General features: G+C 38.2%; 1 protein-coding gene across 3 annotated transcripts in view; it reads left to right on the top strand.

The window, feature by feature from the left end:
• Nucleotides 1–18,918, top strand: part of LOC117405862 (rho guanine nucleotide exchange factor TIAM1-like) — a 97,385-nt gene that overhangs the window by 58,677 nt on the left and 19,790 nt on the right. For all 3 annotated transcript variants that reach the window (XM_059029697.1, XM_059029699.1, XM_059029698.1), the window contains exons 8-15: nucleotides 6,736–6,882; nucleotides 7,933–8,007; nucleotides 10,294–10,464; nucleotides 14,712–14,816; nucleotides 15,303–15,384; nucleotides 15,648–15,734; nucleotides 16,592–16,804; nucleotides 18,090–18,190. In XM_059029697.1, the coding sequence (XP_058885680.1) occupies nucleotides 6,736–6,882; nucleotides 7,933–8,007; nucleotides 10,294–10,464; nucleotides 14,712–14,816; nucleotides 15,303–15,384; nucleotides 15,648–15,734; nucleotides 16,592–16,804; nucleotides 18,090–18,190 (981 nt within the window). The remainder of the gene's footprint in view (nucleotides 1–6,735; nucleotides 6,883–7,932; nucleotides 8,008–10,293; nucleotides 10,465–14,711; nucleotides 14,817–15,302; nucleotides 15,385–15,647; nucleotides 15,735–16,591; nucleotides 16,805–18,089; nucleotides 18,191–18,918) is intronic.

Genomic DNA, 18,918 nt, shown 5'->3' with positions numbered 1-18,918 from the left:
TTTGCTTGATATTCAGTATGCACTGTCCTCTGGGGTAGATCTCTTGATGTGGACAGTAGCATTCCAGTCGCTTGTGCGGTTTTTGTGGTAGAATACGCTAGGGACTGAGTATACCTGCATTTTGTTTTGTGTGAAAATATGAATAATTTCAAAACTCACATTTTCATCCCCCATTGTTTTCAATGGGATTTGCACCTTTTTTTTTTTTTTTATACAGTACTGTGCAAAAGTTTTAGGCAGGTGTGAAAAAATGCTGTAAAGTAAGAACGCTTTCAAAAATAGACATGTTAATAGTTTATATTTATCAATTAACAAAATGCAAAGTGAGTGAACAGAAGAAAAATCTACATCAAATCAATATTTGATGTGACCATCCTTTGCCTTCAAAACAGCATCAATTCTTCTAGGTACACTTGCACACAGTTTTTGAAGGAACTCGGCAGGTAGGTTGGCCCAAACATCTTGGAGAACCACAGTTCATCTGTGGATTTAGGCAGCCTCAGTTGCTTCTCTCTCTTCATGTAATCCCAGACAGACTCGATGATGTTGAGATCAGGGCTCTGTGGGGGCCATACCATCACTTCCAGGACTCCTTGTTCTTCTTTACGCTAAAGATAGTTCTTAATGACTTTCGCTGTATGTTTGGAGTCGTTGTCATGCTGCAGAATAAATTTGGGGCCAATCAGATGCCTCCCTGATGGTATTGCATGATGGATAAGTATCTGCCTGTACTTCTCAGCATTGAGGAGACCATTAATTCTGACCAAATCCCCAACTCCATTTGCAGAAATGCAGCCCCAAACTTGCAAGAAACCTCCACCATGCTTCACTGTTGCCTGCAGACACTCATTTGTGTACCGCTTTCCAGCCCTTCGGCGAACAAACTGCCTTCTGCTACAGCCAAATATTTCAAATTTTGACTCATCAGTCCAGAGCACCTGCTGCCATTTTTCTGCACCCCAGTTCCTGTGTTTTCGTGCATAGTTGAGTCGCTTGGCCTTGTTTCCACGTCGGAGGTATGGCTTTTTGGCCGCAAGTCTTCCACCCTTCCGCTCCAGCTCATCCAGAACTCTGCTGCCCGTCTGGTGTTCTCTCTGCCTCGCTTCGCCCATGCTACTGCACTACTCCGCTCACTCCACTGGCTCCCGATCACCGCTCGCATCCAGTTCAAGACTCTTTTTACTAGCCTACAGATGCCTTGACCAGACTGCACCCAGCTACCTCCAGATCCTCATCTCTCCCTACACCCCCACTCGACCTCTCCGCTCCGCCTGCACTAGAAGACTGGCTCTACCTCCGCTAAGCTCCCCTGCCTCCAGAGCCCGCTCCTTCTCCACCCTTGCTCCGCAGTGGTGGAATGACCTTCCTACAGATGTCAGGACTGCCCAGTCCCTGACCACATTCCGGCGCCTCCTTAAGACTCACCTCTTCAAACAGCACCTGTAGAACTCCTCTGTTTGTATCCTGGGACACTATCACCCTTCATTTAAATGTGCTTTATTTTGCTCCTCTCTGCCCCCTATTTTACTGCATTTAATCCTGTACTTCAGAATACTGTAATCTGCCAAGTGTTTAACCAGTAGTATTTTGTATTTAATCATATCCTGATGTAACTATCACTATTTAATCATATCCTGATGTAACTATCACTATTATCTGCTGTATTATTGAATTGTGTTTTGTCACGCTTGTGCTTTGCTTGAACAAAAGTCATTGTATTTCTTGCTCTTATTGTGTTACTTGTATTGTAACACTTGAAATGTATTTGCTTACGATTGTAAGTCGCACTGGATAAGGGCGTCTGCTAAGAAATAAATAATAATAATAATAATGTCACTGACAGAGTGTCAGTTTGGGTATTTCTGAGAAAGTTCTTCTTGAAAATTGATTCATAACCAAATTGACTGTAAACAGAGTAAACCAATATAAAGTAAATAAGGACTGGAGAGGAGGGCTATAGCAGAAAATTATTGACCCAAGATAAGACTATTGTTACCGACAGGAGGGCTATAATAATGCCCGAAGCCGCTGAAGGTAAAAATAGTCTTCCAGGGGGGGCATTTCATTTTCCACTATGGCAAAGTCTGCAGTACATATTTAATGAGTCAGTCCAAAAAATAAGTGAGGCAACATTGGATAGTAAATACAACGTTATTTATTTTAAGTATAGCTGATACAGCATAGAAAGTAAATATTGACTTGTATATTTAGTTTAAATATAGCCGATACAGCATACGTAAATAAATAAATAACAGAAAATGTTTAAGTTCATACCGTATAGTTAGCAAAGTTTTTCTCTGTCTCCGTCTGTTTTGCAGACTGCTGCATAATCCAGTTTATAGCTGAACAGAATCCATATATAGCTGAACAAGCAAACAAAAACTGAAATTTTACTTTTAAACACTTCATATAAAACAAATGGCATTGTAAAATAAAGGGAAAAACTCACTGTTTTTGGTTCTCATTTATTACAGTCCACATAATAGTCACAACAGAAAATATATATTATTTGTTTATTTAGCAGATGCCTTTATCCAAGGCGACTTACAGAGACTAGGGTGTGTGAACTATGCATCAGCTGCAGAGTCACTTACAACTACGTCCCACTCGAAAGACGGAGCACAAGGAGGTTAAGTGACTTGCTCAGGGTCACACAATGAGTCAGTGGCTGAGGTGGGATTTGAACCGAGGACCTCCTGGTTGGTTACAAGCCCTTTTCTTTAACCACGGGACCACACAGCCTCCTAATATATAAAATCTATCTAAAAATCACTAAACATTTCCAGCAAGTTGGGCACTGTTTAAGAGGCATTTCAGAATGACGCATTTTTGACCCAGGTGGCATTCCATAGAGATCACTATGCGTGCACACACATAATCTGGTTTGTTTACTTTTTGTTGTCTAAAACTTTTAATTAGAGGCCCAAAAGCTTGCTGTGTTGATCCTGTGTTTTTTTTATTTTTTTATTTTTTTATTTTTTATAAACGATATGTATTGTGACAGATTGCCTTCTTGTCACAGGTGTCCACTCTCTTACCAGCCCGGTCTTGTTGTAGGAAAATAAAGCACTGGCACAATTGCTTTCCGTGAAAAAGGACAGGGCCTGTGCATTTATTTATTTCCAAACAAAATAAACCAAAACAAAAAGCCTAACTAAACTTTTCCCACTAACCTGACTACCCACCAGACAGCTAGTCAGTTTTACTGGTCTCCAACCAAACAACTCTTAATTTTAATTTATCGCTTTTCCTTTGTTCAAACACCACACCCAAACTCTATCTCTAACCCCGAGCCACCAGAACACACAAAGTGTGGCCTTTTTATTCACTGTCATGATCAGTCACAGCTGATTTTAGTATTTTCTCAATTATAATTCATTATCCCATATATTATCCAATTTAGGAGGCCTTTACCAAGATGGCCGCCTGGTAACTGCAACTTTCCCAAAATGGAGTGTTCTCTCCTAATTCCCCAGGGTCCTAAAGCCCCAAGGTATTATTCCTGCAGCATAATGTTTATTTTAAATTTCCCTTGTCTAATACACCATTATCATTTACAAGTCTATTAATGAACCCCTCTTTAGTTTGAATCCCCAAAACTTTACATTTGATTTCCTTGTTCACCATCCAGTTAGTTTTATATTGTCCTTTCACATTTTTTTTTTTAATCAATCCCTCGCTTTAATTTATATATATATATATATATATATATATATATATATATATATATATATATATATATATATATAATCTCACATATCACACAGAGCTTGTCATTTGCCATTTTTCAAACTATCGTGCAAATTCTAGTGAGGCGGTAAATAAAAAAAGGTATTTTTGTCATTACTAGCGAATACGAACCATCTGATTTTTGTATCCGAATACACTGTCAAAAAATATTTGTTCGAATAATCAGATATTTGTCCCAGCAGTGGCCTGTGATTGGTTAAAACCTCATGATAGGAGCAAAAATAGATTGCCTTAACATCCTTACACCACAGGGCAATAGGCTCTCTCTCTGTAATGTGATTGGTTCACGTCACTGTCAGTCCCTTGTCAAAGGACTGCCATGTTGTCTTGTTGTGAGGAGCAATTCGGTGACTTAACAGAAAATGAATTACAAAACATACTATAAAAGAAAGATGCTCCAAACACTAAAATGGTGATTTAGAACATCACTGTCACTGTTTTCTGACTTTCTGAAATTCAAACAAATTCAACTCGACAAATATGACGGCCCAGGATATAAACTGGATTATTTAGCAGTCAGCAAGCAACACAGAGAGCTGTACACCAAAAAAAACGTTAAACTATGCAGTATGAACTTCAAAAAACATTTTCAATTATTTATTTATTTACGTATGCTGTATCGGCTGTATTTAATCAAAATATATAAAGATATATTTACTATCCAACCTTGCCTCACTTATTTTCTTGACTGTTTCATATTTTAAATATGTACTTCATACTCAGCTCATAGTGGAAAATTAAATGCCTCCCGGGAATACTATTGTTGCCTCCAGGGTGCGGCTTCGGGCATTGTAGCCCCGGTCGGTATCAATAGTCTTCCGTCGGGTCAATAATTTTCTATTATAGCCCTCCTCTGCAGTCCATAGATATACAGTTGTAGTCAAATGTTTACATACTTCAATGGAAATTTATAATTTCTAGAAATTTCTTGAAAACAAATAATTATAAGAAAATTCTTTAGTACAAAAGTTTTGCTTTTCCAATTGAGGAAAAGAAATAGATGTTGACAATTATTTATTGCAGCATTTTTTTTTTAGCAAAACTCAAAAAATGCTAATTCAAAAGTATTCATACCCTGATAAGGAAAATGAAATGAATAGCTAGTTGAGGCACCTCTTTTAAACGATTTGGATATTTGTCAATGAGCTTTTGGCATGATTTTCTTGTGATTTTTGACCATTCTTCAATGCACAATTTTTCCAGTTCATTCAAATTCTGAGGACTTCTCTTGTGCACAGCCTTCAACGCATAATAAAGATTCTGATCAGACTTTGATTGGGACTAGGCCATTCCAGAATCTTGATTTAATCTTCTTTAACCATTCTGAAGCAGATTTTGATGTGTGCTGTGGATCGTTGTTGTGTTGGAACATCCAGTTACTCTTTAAGCCTAGTTTTGTAGCTGAGGGTTTCAGATGATTGGCCAATATCTTTTGGTATGCTATGAAATCCATTTTACCATGTATTGGAACTAAATCTCCTGTGCCATTAGAGGAACAACAGCCCCATAGAAGGGTAGTACCACCTCCATGCTTGACAGTAAGTATGGTGTTCTTTTGTTTGTACACCTCACCATACTTTCTCCAAACGTAACGACTATCCATATACCACAAAGTACTATTCATCACTCCACAAAACCTTTGACCAGAACTCATATCCATCATTCAAATGCCGTTTTGCAAACTTCACCATGCAATTCTTGACCTATGGTTGAAATGGAAACCCCAGTCCCACTGGCAGCCAATTCACTTTGAAAATCTTTGGCAGTCAATATCGGATTATTATTAACCTCATATTTCTTCTACTTGTTCTAGTTTAAAGAACTTTCCTTCTTCCAGACCGAGGGACTGTTGTGACAGTACCATGTGTCTTGTACTTCTTGATTAATATAAACAATAGTTGAAATTGGGGTTGTCACATGCTTGGAAATCATCTTGTATCCTTCTCCAGCTTTATGACAATAAATCATTTAATGCCTAAGGTCTTCAGATAGCTCTATACCTTTTCCCATATTGACTTATTGGTAATGACATCAATCATCCTATGCCTAACCCTTTTATACTGTCTAAGAATGTTCACCTACAATCCTAGATTTAATCTAGTTTTCTAGAATTAGGTTCTGCATTATCATATTGACATTTCTAGCACCTTGTAGACAATACTATCATAGCATCAAAGGGGATGAATACTTTTGAATTAGCATGAGTTTTGCAGAAAAATTAAATTGTTGAAATAAATAATTGTAGACATCTATTTCTTGTTTTTTTTTTCCTTATCCACAAAAGCAACACTTTAGAAATTTCAGGGCTTCCCAGTGGCGTATCCAGTAAAGGAGCTCCACATGGAGTGCAGGATGCGCTCTATAGTCTGGACGTTGCGAGTTCGAGTCCAGACTATTCCTTTGCCGACCGAGGACGGGAGCTTCCAGAGGGTGGCGCTCAATTGTCCGAGCGCCGCCCAGGGGGAGGGAGGGTTAGGTCGGCCCGGGTGTCCTTGGCTCACCGTGCACCAGCAACCCCTGTAGTCTGGCCGGGCGCCTGCGGGCTTGCCTGTAAGCTGCCTGAGATCTACGATTTCCTCCGACACTGTAGCTCTTGGGTGGCTGCATGGTGAGTCCACAGTGTGGAAAAAAAGCGGTCGGCTGACGGCACACGCTGTTGTGTGTTCGTCTTCGCCCTCCCGAGTCAGTGCAGGGGTGGTAGTGGTGAGCTGAACCTGAAAATAATTGGCCCTTTCCAAATTGGGGAGAAAATAATAATAATAAAAATAATTGGCAACGACTAAATTAAAAACAAAAAACAAAAAAAAACTTTTGAAATTTCTAGAAATTATACATTTCCATTGGGGTATGTAAATTTTTGACTACAACTTTGTGTGTGTGTGTGTGTGTGTGTGTGTGTGTGTGTGTGTGTGTAATTATATATATATATATATATATATTTGAAGAATAATTATTGGTTTCACTTTTTTAATGTTTTCGTGCCAGGTGGCAGCGCGCACAGAGTCTGGGGTGAGGCGGAGGACACAGGTGATGTCTCGGTCGGCCAGCAAACGCAAAAGCAGGTTCTCCTCTCTTTGGGGGCTAGACACTACCTCAAAGAAAATGACGAAGGGAAGGCCCAGCATAAACCAGGTTTGCATGTTTGAAAAAACTACGTAAGGCACAATACTTTGGAACAATGAGAGCGTTAAGTCATTGGTCATGAAATATAATACACTATAGTGAATTTTACATTTTATTTCTTAAATTTAGTACAGAGGAATCCCTTTTTTAGAACCTCTAAAAAGTGGTTAAGTGGTAACTTTTTAAATAGAGAACTTTTCATAGAAGTTCAACAATGGAACAAACCGTTGTTTGTAAGAAAATAAATACTGGTAGTGTTTGTTTTGAAAACCAAAAAACAGAAACTAACTTACAGTTGAAGTGTGTAAGATTAATAACTGTATTTCCTTTACTGGTTCACAGACCTAGTTTAGCACAAATCTTAGAAAACCTAATGTTAACTTAGATAAGGTAGTCACATATTAGTGCTAATAGGGTCTCTGAAGCCAGACACTCGTGTGGTTTCAGTGTACACAATGTTTAAGATGACTGTGATAAGAGTTCAGAGTGGAACTATCCTCTATTAATTTAAGCCATGGAATTTACATTGTAGTGTTGGCTTCACCTGTCATGGTACTGTACATTAACATGAGCCTTAAAGAGCGCCCTCTAGTGTTTTAGAGCTGCAGTTGCACTGTGGGAACCTATGGTAATTTTGTTGTGTTCACTTCTGTGAACTCATTTTCTTTGAGGTATTTATAAATCGAGGAAATTAAACCTGTTTGTGTGGTGAACCGTGTTCAAAACTAACCATGGAGACATGAGGTCCAAATCAATTCACTTTTAGCTTGGAAAAAGTGTTTTTAGGAAAATCCTAAATTAGGTTTAAGAGACTATGTGAATTTATATTTTGTATGAAAGTCTTTTTCCAAGTTAAGTTTATTGACTTGGAACCCAGTGGCTGTGAGGAAGCTACGCCCGACTGGAGTTTCAGGATAGTCAAAATGATATCCTAGAGACTGGTATGTCATCTGTGTAAATCCTGGTGGTCAGTTAGCAGCTGTAAAACAGGTACTACAGATAATAGGATTTTATTTAAGGCTGCTTGATTACAATAGTTAAATTCCACTTTATTCTCAGGTTTTTGCTGATGGTGAAGATACAGTGAAGAAATCATTAGATGGAATGTTTGATGACCCTGTAGGAGTTAGCACTGTAAGCTCATTATTTTATCATTAATACCCTAAATGAATGCATTGGCTTTGCAATAATACATTTCAAACGGTACATGTTTCTAAAGAGAATTAACATAATTATATGCTTTACATAAGTCCTGTCCCATTTCAAGAGCTAAGGATTTCAGCCGCACACTTAATTTCTAATCGAGTTCTTCAACATTATGTCAATTAGTTTAAATGAGTATGTTGATTACTGTTCTTTGACTTGTATACACTTATTGGTGCTCACTGCCTTTCAGGAATTGTTTTCAGTGGTCCCTTCTTTTTTAATTTTGTCAAATAAAAGAATGTAGGAGCAAGAACGTACAAGTGTAACATGAGGTAGGGGGTGAGCAGGTATTAAAGTAATGTATAAGAAATATGACCCACTGAATAATTTCTGCTAACCTTAGTAGTAGAGTTTCCGAATAGTACCCAGAGATACAGTGCCTTGCGAAAGTATTCGGCCCCCTTGAACTTTGCGACCTTTTGCCACATTTCAGGCTTCAAACATAAAGATATGAAACTGTAATTTTTTGTGAAGAATCAACAACAAGTGGGACACAATCATGAAGTGGAACGAAATTTATTGGATATGTCAAACTTTTTTAACAAATAAAAAACTGAAAAATTGGGCGTGCAAAATTATTCAGCCCCTTTACTTTCAGTGCAGCAAACTCTCTCCAGAAGTTCAGTGAGGATCTCTGAATGATCCAATGTTGACCTAAATGACTAATGATGATAAATAGAATCCACCTGTGTGTAATCAAGTCTCCGTATAAATGCACCTGCACTGTGATAGTCTCAGAGGTCCGTTTAAAGCGCAGAGGGCATCATGAAGAACAAGGAACACACCAGGCAGGTCCGAGATACTGTTGTGGAGAAGTTTAAAGCCGGATTTGGATACAAAAAGATTTCCCAAGCTTTAAACATCCCAAGGAGCACTGTGCAAGCGATAATATTGAAATGGAAGGAGTATCAGACCACTGCAAATCTACCAAGACCTGGCCGTCCCTCTAAACTTTCAGCTCATACAAGGAGAAGACTGATCAGAGATGCAGCCAAGAGGCCCATGATCACTCTGGATGAACTGCAGAGATCTACAGCTGAGGTGGGAGACTCTGTCCATAGGACAACAATCAGTCGTATACTGCACAAATCTGGCCTTTATGGAAGAGTGGCAAGAAGAAAGCCATTTCTTAAAGATATCCATAAAAAGTGTCGTTTACAGTTTGCCACAAGCCACCTGGGAGACACACCAAACATGTGGAAGAAGGTGCTCTGGTCAGATGAAACCAAAATCGAACTTTTTGGCAACAATGCAAAACGTTATGTTTGGCGTAAAAGCAACACAGCTCATCACCCTGAACACACCATCCCCACTGTCAAACATGGTGGTGGCAGCATCATGGTTTGGGCCTGCTTTTCTTCAGCAGGGACAGGGAAGATGGTTAAAATTGATGGGAAGATGGATGGAGCCAAATACAGGACCATTCTGGAAGAAAACCTGATGGAGTCTGCAAAAGACCTGAGACTGGGACGGAGATTTGTCTTCCAACAAGACAATGATCCAAAACATAAAGCAAAATCTACAATGGAATGGTTCACAAATAAACATATCCAGGTGTTAGAATGGCCAAGTCAAAGTCCACACCTGAATCCAATCGAGAATCTGTGGAAAGAACTGAAAACTGCTGTTCACAAATGCTCTCCATCCAACCTCACTGAGCTCGAGCTGTTTTGCAAGGAGGAATGGGCAAAAATTTCAGTCTCTTGATGTGCAAAACTGATAGAGACATACCACAAGCGACTTACAGCTGTAATCGCAGCAAAAGGTGGCACTACAAAGTATTAACTTAAGGGGGCTGAATAATTTTGCACGCCCAATTTTTCAGTTTTTTATTTGTTAAAGTTTGAAATATCCAATAAATTTCGTTCCACTTCATGATTGTGTCCCACTTGTTGTTGATTCTTCACAAAAAATTACAGTTTCATATCTTTATGTTTGAAGCCTGAAATGTGGCAAAAGGTCGCAAAGTTCAAGGGGGCCGAATACTTTCGCAAGGCACTGTACCTTTGCTATTTACCAAAAATCAACTTCTATTTTTAGTAAAAAAAAAAAAAAAAAAAAAGCAACTGTCCCAATTAAGATGTTGAAGGCATTAGCCAAAACTAACATGACTTCTTTAAAGTTTTTATATTGAGTATTTGAAGTTCTAGTTTCACCATGTCCATAACTGTGGAGTGAAACAATGTAGAAATAGCTTATTGTATTTCTATGCAGAAGGAGACTGAAGCAGCACTGAACACTGTCGAACAGCACAACCCAGACAGTGATATTTGGGTTCCTGAATACCTCACCCCATCCTGGGTTTGTCTCCCAAATGACCAGCCAGTGCTGGCAATAATCCAGCCTGAAGATTTACCACTGGACATTCTTAAAATGATCTGCAAGGTAGGAATGAAACAAATGGGCTGCAGTTTGTTTTTCTTTGTCTTTTTATATATTTGCTGTCGGAATAAAGAAGCTCTTATTTGCACTGCATGCTGAATGCATGAGAATGTTGTTTACAACTTTACTGACCAATAAAAAAGGGAATTTGTTTGGCTTTTAGCTAAAGATGTTTTTTATAATTGGTCATCTAGTATATTCAAATTATTAGAAACACATGTAAAATGATCAGAAACCTTCATGTACAGAATAAACAATTAAAGATAAGTTACACCGTGTAACAATTTTTTTATTTATTTTTTGGTTCCTGGGTAGTAAGTGTTATTTCCTAATTGCTTATGCCTCAAAAGTATAGAAAATGGCTATTATTCCCCACAAACTTTGCTTTTGTGACCAGGACAGTGATATTTTGAAAGTTACCTATTTTCCAGAACATTCCAGATAGATTCAGTGCTTAGTAAACTTGGAGTAACTTCTAGAACTTAATATGAATAGTAGTATAAATACAGGGGCCTTAAGCCCACCAGTTCAGTTTAGTTCCAGCTGCCTAAGTGGATACATATCTGCATTTTTCTGAGATGGCATCAAGAGGCTGCAAGCATCTGGCAGACTCATTTTGCTATGTCTGTGGCCAATTTATCAAGACAAGAGCGAAAAAGTACTCCGTGGTAGCATCTGCTAAGATGTGTGAGGCCTACAAGGCATATTTCGGCATGCCTGTCGGGGATCAAGACAAACCCTGGGCACCTCATTTCACTTGCGAGCACTGCAAAAAAACTCTGGAAGGTAAGATGGACAATTGTTGCTCGGAATTTTATGTTTTAAAATTTGTTAATTTTTTAAATTGTAAAAGTTTTTAATTTTAAAATGTTTAACAATTTTCAATGTTATTGAAAAAATATATCATATATGAAAAATGTTGCGAGAATCTCTTACACATTAGTCATGGGTGAAATAAATGTATTTTTGTAGGATGGTACAGAGGGGAAAAGAGAGCCATGAAGTTTGCTATCCCAAGAATTTGGCGGGAACCCACTGACCACTCAAGCAACTGCTACTTCTGCATGGTGGACCCTTCCAAACATCGGACTGGCAAGAATGCACCTGCTATCACGTATCCGGACCTTCCTTCATCCATCGCCCCGGTGCCACACTGCCATGAGCCTCCGGAGAGAGAGCAGCTGTCTTTAGAAGAGAGCAGCAAGTCAGCGAGCGAGGAAGACGTTGTAGATCCAGATGACAATTTCAGAGGTGGAGCTGAGGAGAGAAACCCATACTACCCCAACCAAAAAGACCTCAACAACTTGATTAGAGATCTGGTCCCACCAAGTCCAATGCCGAGCTTTTGACGTCTAGGCTCAAGCAGTGGAACTTGTTGGATGAAAGTGTGCAAGTCGCAGATCAGAGGAAGCATCACCAACCTTTTTCCATCTTCTTCACCCGTCAAGATGGGCTCTGCTTCTGCCACAATGTGACCAGTCTGTTCGAGGCAATCGGAATCGCCTGTAACCAGAATGAGTGGCGCCTCTTCATTGACAGCTCATCCAGGAGCCTCAAAGCCGTGCTGCTCCATAATGGTAACAAGTACCCGTCTCCTCTTCCCCTGGCTCACTCGGTGCACCTCAAAGAGGATTACAACAGCATCAAGACCTTGCTGGACACCTTGAAGTATGATGAGTACGGCTGGGAGGTCATAGGAGACTTCAGAATGGTGGCATTCCTGATGGGTCTCCAAGGCGGTTTTACCAAGTTTCCCTGCTATCTTTGCCTTTGGGACAGCAGGGACACCAAGGCGCACTACCACAGGCGGGACTGGCCACAGCGGACCGAGTTCAATGTGGGGAGGAACAACGTCAAGTGGGAGCCACTGGTGGACCCCCGGAAGGTGCTGATGCCACCACTGCACATCAAATTGGGCCTTATGAAACAATTTGTCAGAGCTCTAGATAAGGAGTCGGCAGCCTTCAAGTACCTTCAAGACTTCTTCCCTAAGCTGTCTGAGGCTAAGGTCAAAGCCGGTGTCTTCGTCGGACCACAGATAAAGAAGATCCTGGAGTGCAATGAATTCCCCAAGAAGCTCACTAGTAAGGAGAAAGCGTCTTGGAACAGCTTTGTCGCAGTGGTTTGGGGTTTGCTGGGCAATCACAAGGCCGAAAACTATGTGGAGCTGGTTGAGTGGTGAAGAACTACGGCACAATGGGCTGTAGGATGTCCCTCAAAGTCCATATCCTTGATGCTCATCTTGATAAATTCAAGGATAACATGGGAGCGTACTCGGAGGAGCAAGGCGAGCGCTTCCACCAGGATATACTGGACTTTGAACACCGCTACTAAGGACAGTATAACGAGAACATGATGGGAGACTACATTTGGGGGCTGATTCGTGAAAGTGATTTACAGTATAATCGTAAATCTCGAAAAACTACTCACTTCTAAATCTTTTGTAGTCATTTTTGTATTACTTTAGTATAAATACATGTTAATTTGGATTCATATGTTGTTTTTTTCTGACTTTATGTGAACGAAAAGACACAAATTCGCCCGTTTTCTCATTGGAAATAGGTCAATTTCAAAATATTACTGTCCTGGTCACAAAAGCAAAGTTTGTGGGGAATAATAGCCATTTTCTATACTTTTGAGGCATAAGCAATTAGGAAATAACACTTACTACCCAGGAACAAAAATTGTGTTACATCAGTAACATGCAGAACATACACATTGTAAAGCTTGCTTTGAACATGCTAATCCTCAGTATGACCAGCTTGCTTTATTAGATTTTGAAAGTGCACAAAGTATCAGGGCAGTTAAGAACCTGTAAAAGAATGCAGTATTCCCCCTTTATAAGGTGGCCCTTTATACTAGCAGTTTCTTTCTTGTTCTCAGGCGGAACACAAATAGCATGGTCTCGTTAACTATGGCTTCCAACTACAACGTTTATAAAGGTGGAGCCCTGTACAGAATATACTACAGATAATAATCATTGATGCTACGGCTGATGGTGTCATTGCCCATTGATATTTATTAAATGTGTAAAAGAAGAAAAAGCTTATTCTACACTATATACATCATCCATGCTTTAAACCCTTTACCTGCATAATATTAGGATTGTAGAGAAAACTGGGACAGACAGCAAGTAGAAAAACTCGGGGTTGCTATATCATGTTTCAGTAACAGATGAGCAGCGTTCATGTTGCATTGGCAGAGCAGATATTGACCAGCGACACCTCACTCCTGTTGGTTCCTTCTACAGTAAAGTAAATACCATTTAAACTAGTTTCCAAATTAGGGCTAGTAATGCTGTAGTATTAGTTCTATGAAAGCAAGGACACTCATAAATAAAGATTCCAGTGTTTGGCGATAAGCATGAGAAGCAGTACAGTGTGACATTTTGAGTCAGGCAGATCTCTTAAACTCCATTACATTAGGCTGGTAACTGTCTGCTTTGCTTTGCAAGTAAAACCATTAAAAAAAAAAAAAAAAAAAACATAACAAAAGGTAAGTATCCACTACATAGATACGGCTGCCTACAGTGCAAAACCCATATTGTTATAGACTAGCTCTCAACTTTTGTGGTAATAATTGTTCAGATTTAAAATACTATGTACATGGTATGTAGCCTACTTTTTGTGTAGGTGGAGGGCAAACCCATTTGTAATGTCATTATTAGAACTGCTGTATAATGAGGCTTTTTTGTTGTTGTCTTCTCTTTCATTTATATAACATCTTGTAACCTTTTCTCTTTCTTTCTGTCTTTTTGTGTCAGTTAATTTTGTTCTTTTGTTTGTCTGTTTTTGTTTGATCAACATCATGTTACCTCAAATCACCATCAGAATTAAGAACCTGTCATACCTGGTATAGTAATTCTCTAAAGTGAATGATCAAATATCAAGCAACATGGGGTTTATTACAGGTTTCTCTAATTTCAGCCTAATATCCAAGTCTGTGGATCCTTAGATTGCTTGCTTGTAGTGGAATGAATGCTAGTTTGCTAGATATTTGATCTTTGTGACTGTTCTGGTAAAATACTTGATAATTTTAAAATGAGAAGATAGTAGAAAGTAGATGTGGTAGCTTTAATGCAGTATCAGCACTTTTACTAGTATTTAAAACCAACTCATTTGTAATATTTCTTAATAGAAGAGCATAGTTTTTATTTCATAGCCTTTATAAAGACATGAAGCAGTTTCCTTGTACATGCATTTGGGGAATGGAACTGAAGCTCTTAAATTTTTTCAATATTTTTGTTTTAGATTCACCAACTAGATCCTGCCAAATACTACTTGCGCCTGAAGTTTTTAGTTGAAAACCAAGTACAATTTTATATACCCAAGCCAGAAGAACATATTCATGATATGGTAAGCACCAGACATTTGAAAGCTGATGGGTATATTTACAAAGGATAGTCAAAATATACAATATAATTTTCATATATAATATATATAATTTTCAGTACAACACATTGTATAATTTGTTATTTTAGGGTTACTTTGTGCCTCAACAATTCACTTTTGTAAACTAGGGTTTATAAAAATGATTTGATAATTAGTCAGTTAATCTTGAAAACAAAGTGTTTAATATTCAGAGCTAAGTATATTGCCAACAGTATTTGTTATTATTTGCCAATACTACACTTTTAACATTGATCTAAGCATTGTTAGAATAACTGATATCAGTTAGCTTTCCTAGACAAATGTTTCACCCAGGAAATAAGTCTCTGAAGTTTATATAGATCCCAGGACCAAAAAAAAAGTGCCTACTCAAATCATATATGAATTAGTTATTACTCCTTGTTAAATTGCTTTAATAAATGAAGAGTTTAATCAACATGTTTATAATTCTAGTTCTACAAGGAGATTGAAATTTGTCCAAAAATGACAAGTCTCATTCAGTTTGACAAGAATGATTCATCTGCTATTGGTTATGGTAAGCAGAATTTATTTTTTGTTGAGTTTAAAAAGATACAGTACTTTACTCCATAAACAACATACGCTTGTTAGATTATATTTTTTATACTAGTTAGAATGAAAAAGAAGTATGCATATGTTTTATATTTTTTATATTTTATAATGTGTAAATAATGTTTCAGTCTCCAGTTTTAATTGAAAACTGCAGTTGATTCAATTTTTGATAAACCAGCTGTTACAGGTGAAAACTAAACTTATTTACACTGTTTTACCCAATTGTAGGTTTTTCAATCTCGGTGTTGGAAGAGGATGGGGTGCAGCAAATATACATCACAGATGTAAAGGAAGGGGGTCTAGCTTTTGCTAAAGGTAATTATATGCAATAATATATATTGCTCATACACACACACACACAAACACATCACATTTGCTGTATCTTTCATACATTTTACGTATAATACCCAGTTCAAAAGAGCCACACAGCATAATCATATTTCTTCTGACTGTATTTTGTGCCATAGTACAGTATATTTTATAACAAATATTCTATTTCTGTAAGCTTTTGATTATGGTCGCAGAGGATTTCAAGTTAACATTACTTTTTTTTTTTTTTTAACAATTATTTTCATTCATTTTCCAATTTTCTCCCAATTTGGAACGTCCAATTTATTATTCAACCTGGCTCACCGCAGCAACCCCTGAACTAACTCGGGAGAGACAAAGACGAGCACTCACGTCCTCCGAAACGAGTGCCGTCAGCCGTCCGCTTTTTTTTTTCACTCTGCAAGCTCTCCGTGCAGCCATATCCAGAACTTACAGCGTCGGAGGACCACACAGTTCTGAATTGCGTACAGGATAGCCTGCAGGTGCCCGGCCAGCCACAGCGGTTGCTGGACTCCCTAGCCGACCTAACCCCTACCTCGCCCGGGCAGTGCTTGGGCAATTGTGTGCCACCCCCTGGGAACTCCCGTCCACAGTCGGCAGTGGCATAGCTTGGATTCAAACCGGCGATCTCCAAGCTATAGGGCGCATCCTGCACTCTGGGCAGAGTGCCTTTACCGGTGCACCACTTGGAAGCCCAAGTTAACATTACTTGATCATAAAGTTGGTTATTTATTCTTCTTAACGTTTGGCATCTCATGTGGCTTATAGTTTTGACTCAAAATATTGTTGGATAAAAAGAATGTATAATTAATGAAATTCAAATGCCTTTTTCTTATGCTTAGGTCTAAAAGCAGGCGATGAAATTCTGCAGCTTAATAGCAAAGATGCTAGTCATTGGAATGTTTCAGACATGAAATCTGCCGTCTCTCAGCCCTCGCTTTCCTTGGCCATAAGCACAGTCCCTGTGGATAAGAATAAGAAGTACTGCTCAATGCCACCTCTTCGCTCAGATGGAGAGGAACAACTGTATAGTGACATATTTTCTCGAAGCCAAGGTATGCTGAATTGTTGAATTGGGCTTCTCACTGTCTGAATTTGGCCAGGATTTGAGTTTTGTGATCTTGGTATATAGAATACCTTTTTACTCCTAAGGTTGCAATTCAGTATTAATTTCTCGATGCAGCCTAGTTAATACTCAATAGCTCCTTGTTGTCTTCACAATAGGGAGCAGGTGCAGAAGTTAATTTAAACAGTTTATTTTAAACAATTCCCAAACATTGGAATAGGTACTTGCTTTTAATTTATCTGTGCTACAGATGATAGTGTCACCACTGTTTTTACTACAGTACCTTACTTGGCTACAAGTCAGAGCATTAGTACTTTTTTAGATCTGAATGACGTAAAGAATATCAGAGGAAGATCGGTCAATGTAAATGTCAAGTGCTAAGTCTATGAATATTGAACACCAGCCACTGTTGCAACTGGGTATTGAAAAATGAGTCCTGGCTTTTTCTGCATTGTGTATTTTGTAAGTATTTAAATTCAGAAACATATTGAAAAATGTGGCACAGTTCATTTATCGAGTATAATTCATAATCATCTGTCCCAGTCCTCAGCTTCTCTTACTTAAATACATTAGAAAACTTAATATTGGAGAGAAATTCTAATTCATTTATTAAAGAGAGCTGTTTTAGGGAAAATTTACTATGCATTTGTATTTTTACACTATTTTTTACAGCTCAAACAGTTTTGACTGTACAGAAACAAAAGCAGCCATGCATGCCTGTGCAAGGAAACTACTAGACACTTAACAACATTTCCAATAAAAAACTACATTTTGGTACAGATAAGATAAGGTCAAATAAGATGCATGTATCATAAGCAGGCATAATTAAAAGACCTAGATGCAAGGCAACAACATAAATGAAAAAAATACCATTTAAAAAAAATAAAAGAATTTTGGAATTAGCAGTGCTAATTGTTTTACTCTTGTTTTCATAAGATAATTTCAAATAGTCTGAAAGATCCCTATTAACACTAATCATAGACTACCTTGCCTAAGCTAAAATGTGTGCTAACTGAGGACTGTGAAACCACACGTTTGTCTACAGTCATTTTCTGTTTTTTTTAATTTTTAAGTTTGGTTTAATTCAGGTTTTTTTTTTTTAACAGCTGAGGAATGAAAAACCCAAATATTATTTACAATGCAAATGGTCTTGACATTAAGTCGAATTCGGAATTCCTCACTAAATACTACACTATTTAAGTGTAAAACAAACGCATATCATTTTATCATTTGAGTAGTTTGTGATTTATTATTTTCATTTTTTTAAATTGCAGAAAATATTCTAGATGATGTGGGAGGCATTGGTCTTGAGAGCACTATGGATGAAATCGAGGTGCAGTTAGAAGCTTCTCTTGAGACAGATGATTCAAGCAAGGTAATTACTTCAATTGTTTTGCCTTCATATGCACAGGTGGATGTTTTATGAAAGATGCACCTAACGAATGATGCATACCTATTTAAAGAAAGCTGTGCAGTAGATGTCCGTTTTCAGAAAAACAACCTGAAAATTGGTAAAAGTTAGATAAACCAAGGTTCAGAACACTACTTTTCACCAAAAGAAAATTCCTATACTTCCTTGGAAGTCTCATTCAGAAGTCCTGGTAGTATCCACCACACAGACGATAGATCATTTAGACAATACAGTTCTCTATTAATTTTCATTAGTCTTCTGGAAAGATTGCTAACTTGGAGAAATACAGATTCATGTCAACTTCATTTGGTGGTAAGCAGGGCAAATAATAGAAGCTCTCTTGAGGAACTTCAAACAAAGTACAGAGAATGTTGCAATCCATCAGCATGTGAAATAATGATGAAGTTAACAGAAAAGCCTCACAGCATGTACTTCAGGTAATGTACCTTCATGAGGACAATGCAAAAAGAAATCTTCAGAGTGGATCTGCAGGAGTATAAATTGTATATAAGATGCTAAAGGACAAACCAGCAGGTCCTCAAAGGAATCCCTCTAGGGTCCAGAGAAATGAAAGGTTGGACAGTGACAGAATAGGATGCTGGTCAAGGACAAAGGTAGAGCTATTCAGGAAGATAACTCAAAATATATAACAGAAATACATCATGGAAACTTTCAAGTCTGTGTCTTCAGCA

This window comes from Acipenser ruthenus, chromosome 9, assembly GCF_902713425.1.
Source record: "Acipenser ruthenus chromosome 9, fAciRut3.2 maternal haplotype, whole genome shotgun sequence".
Lineage (NCBI taxonomy): Eukaryota > Metazoa > Chordata > Actinopteri > Acipenseriformes > Acipenseridae > Acipenser > Acipenser ruthenus.
Note: the sequence above shows the minus strand (reverse complement) of the source record. Positions and strands in the feature narration are given on the sequence as shown.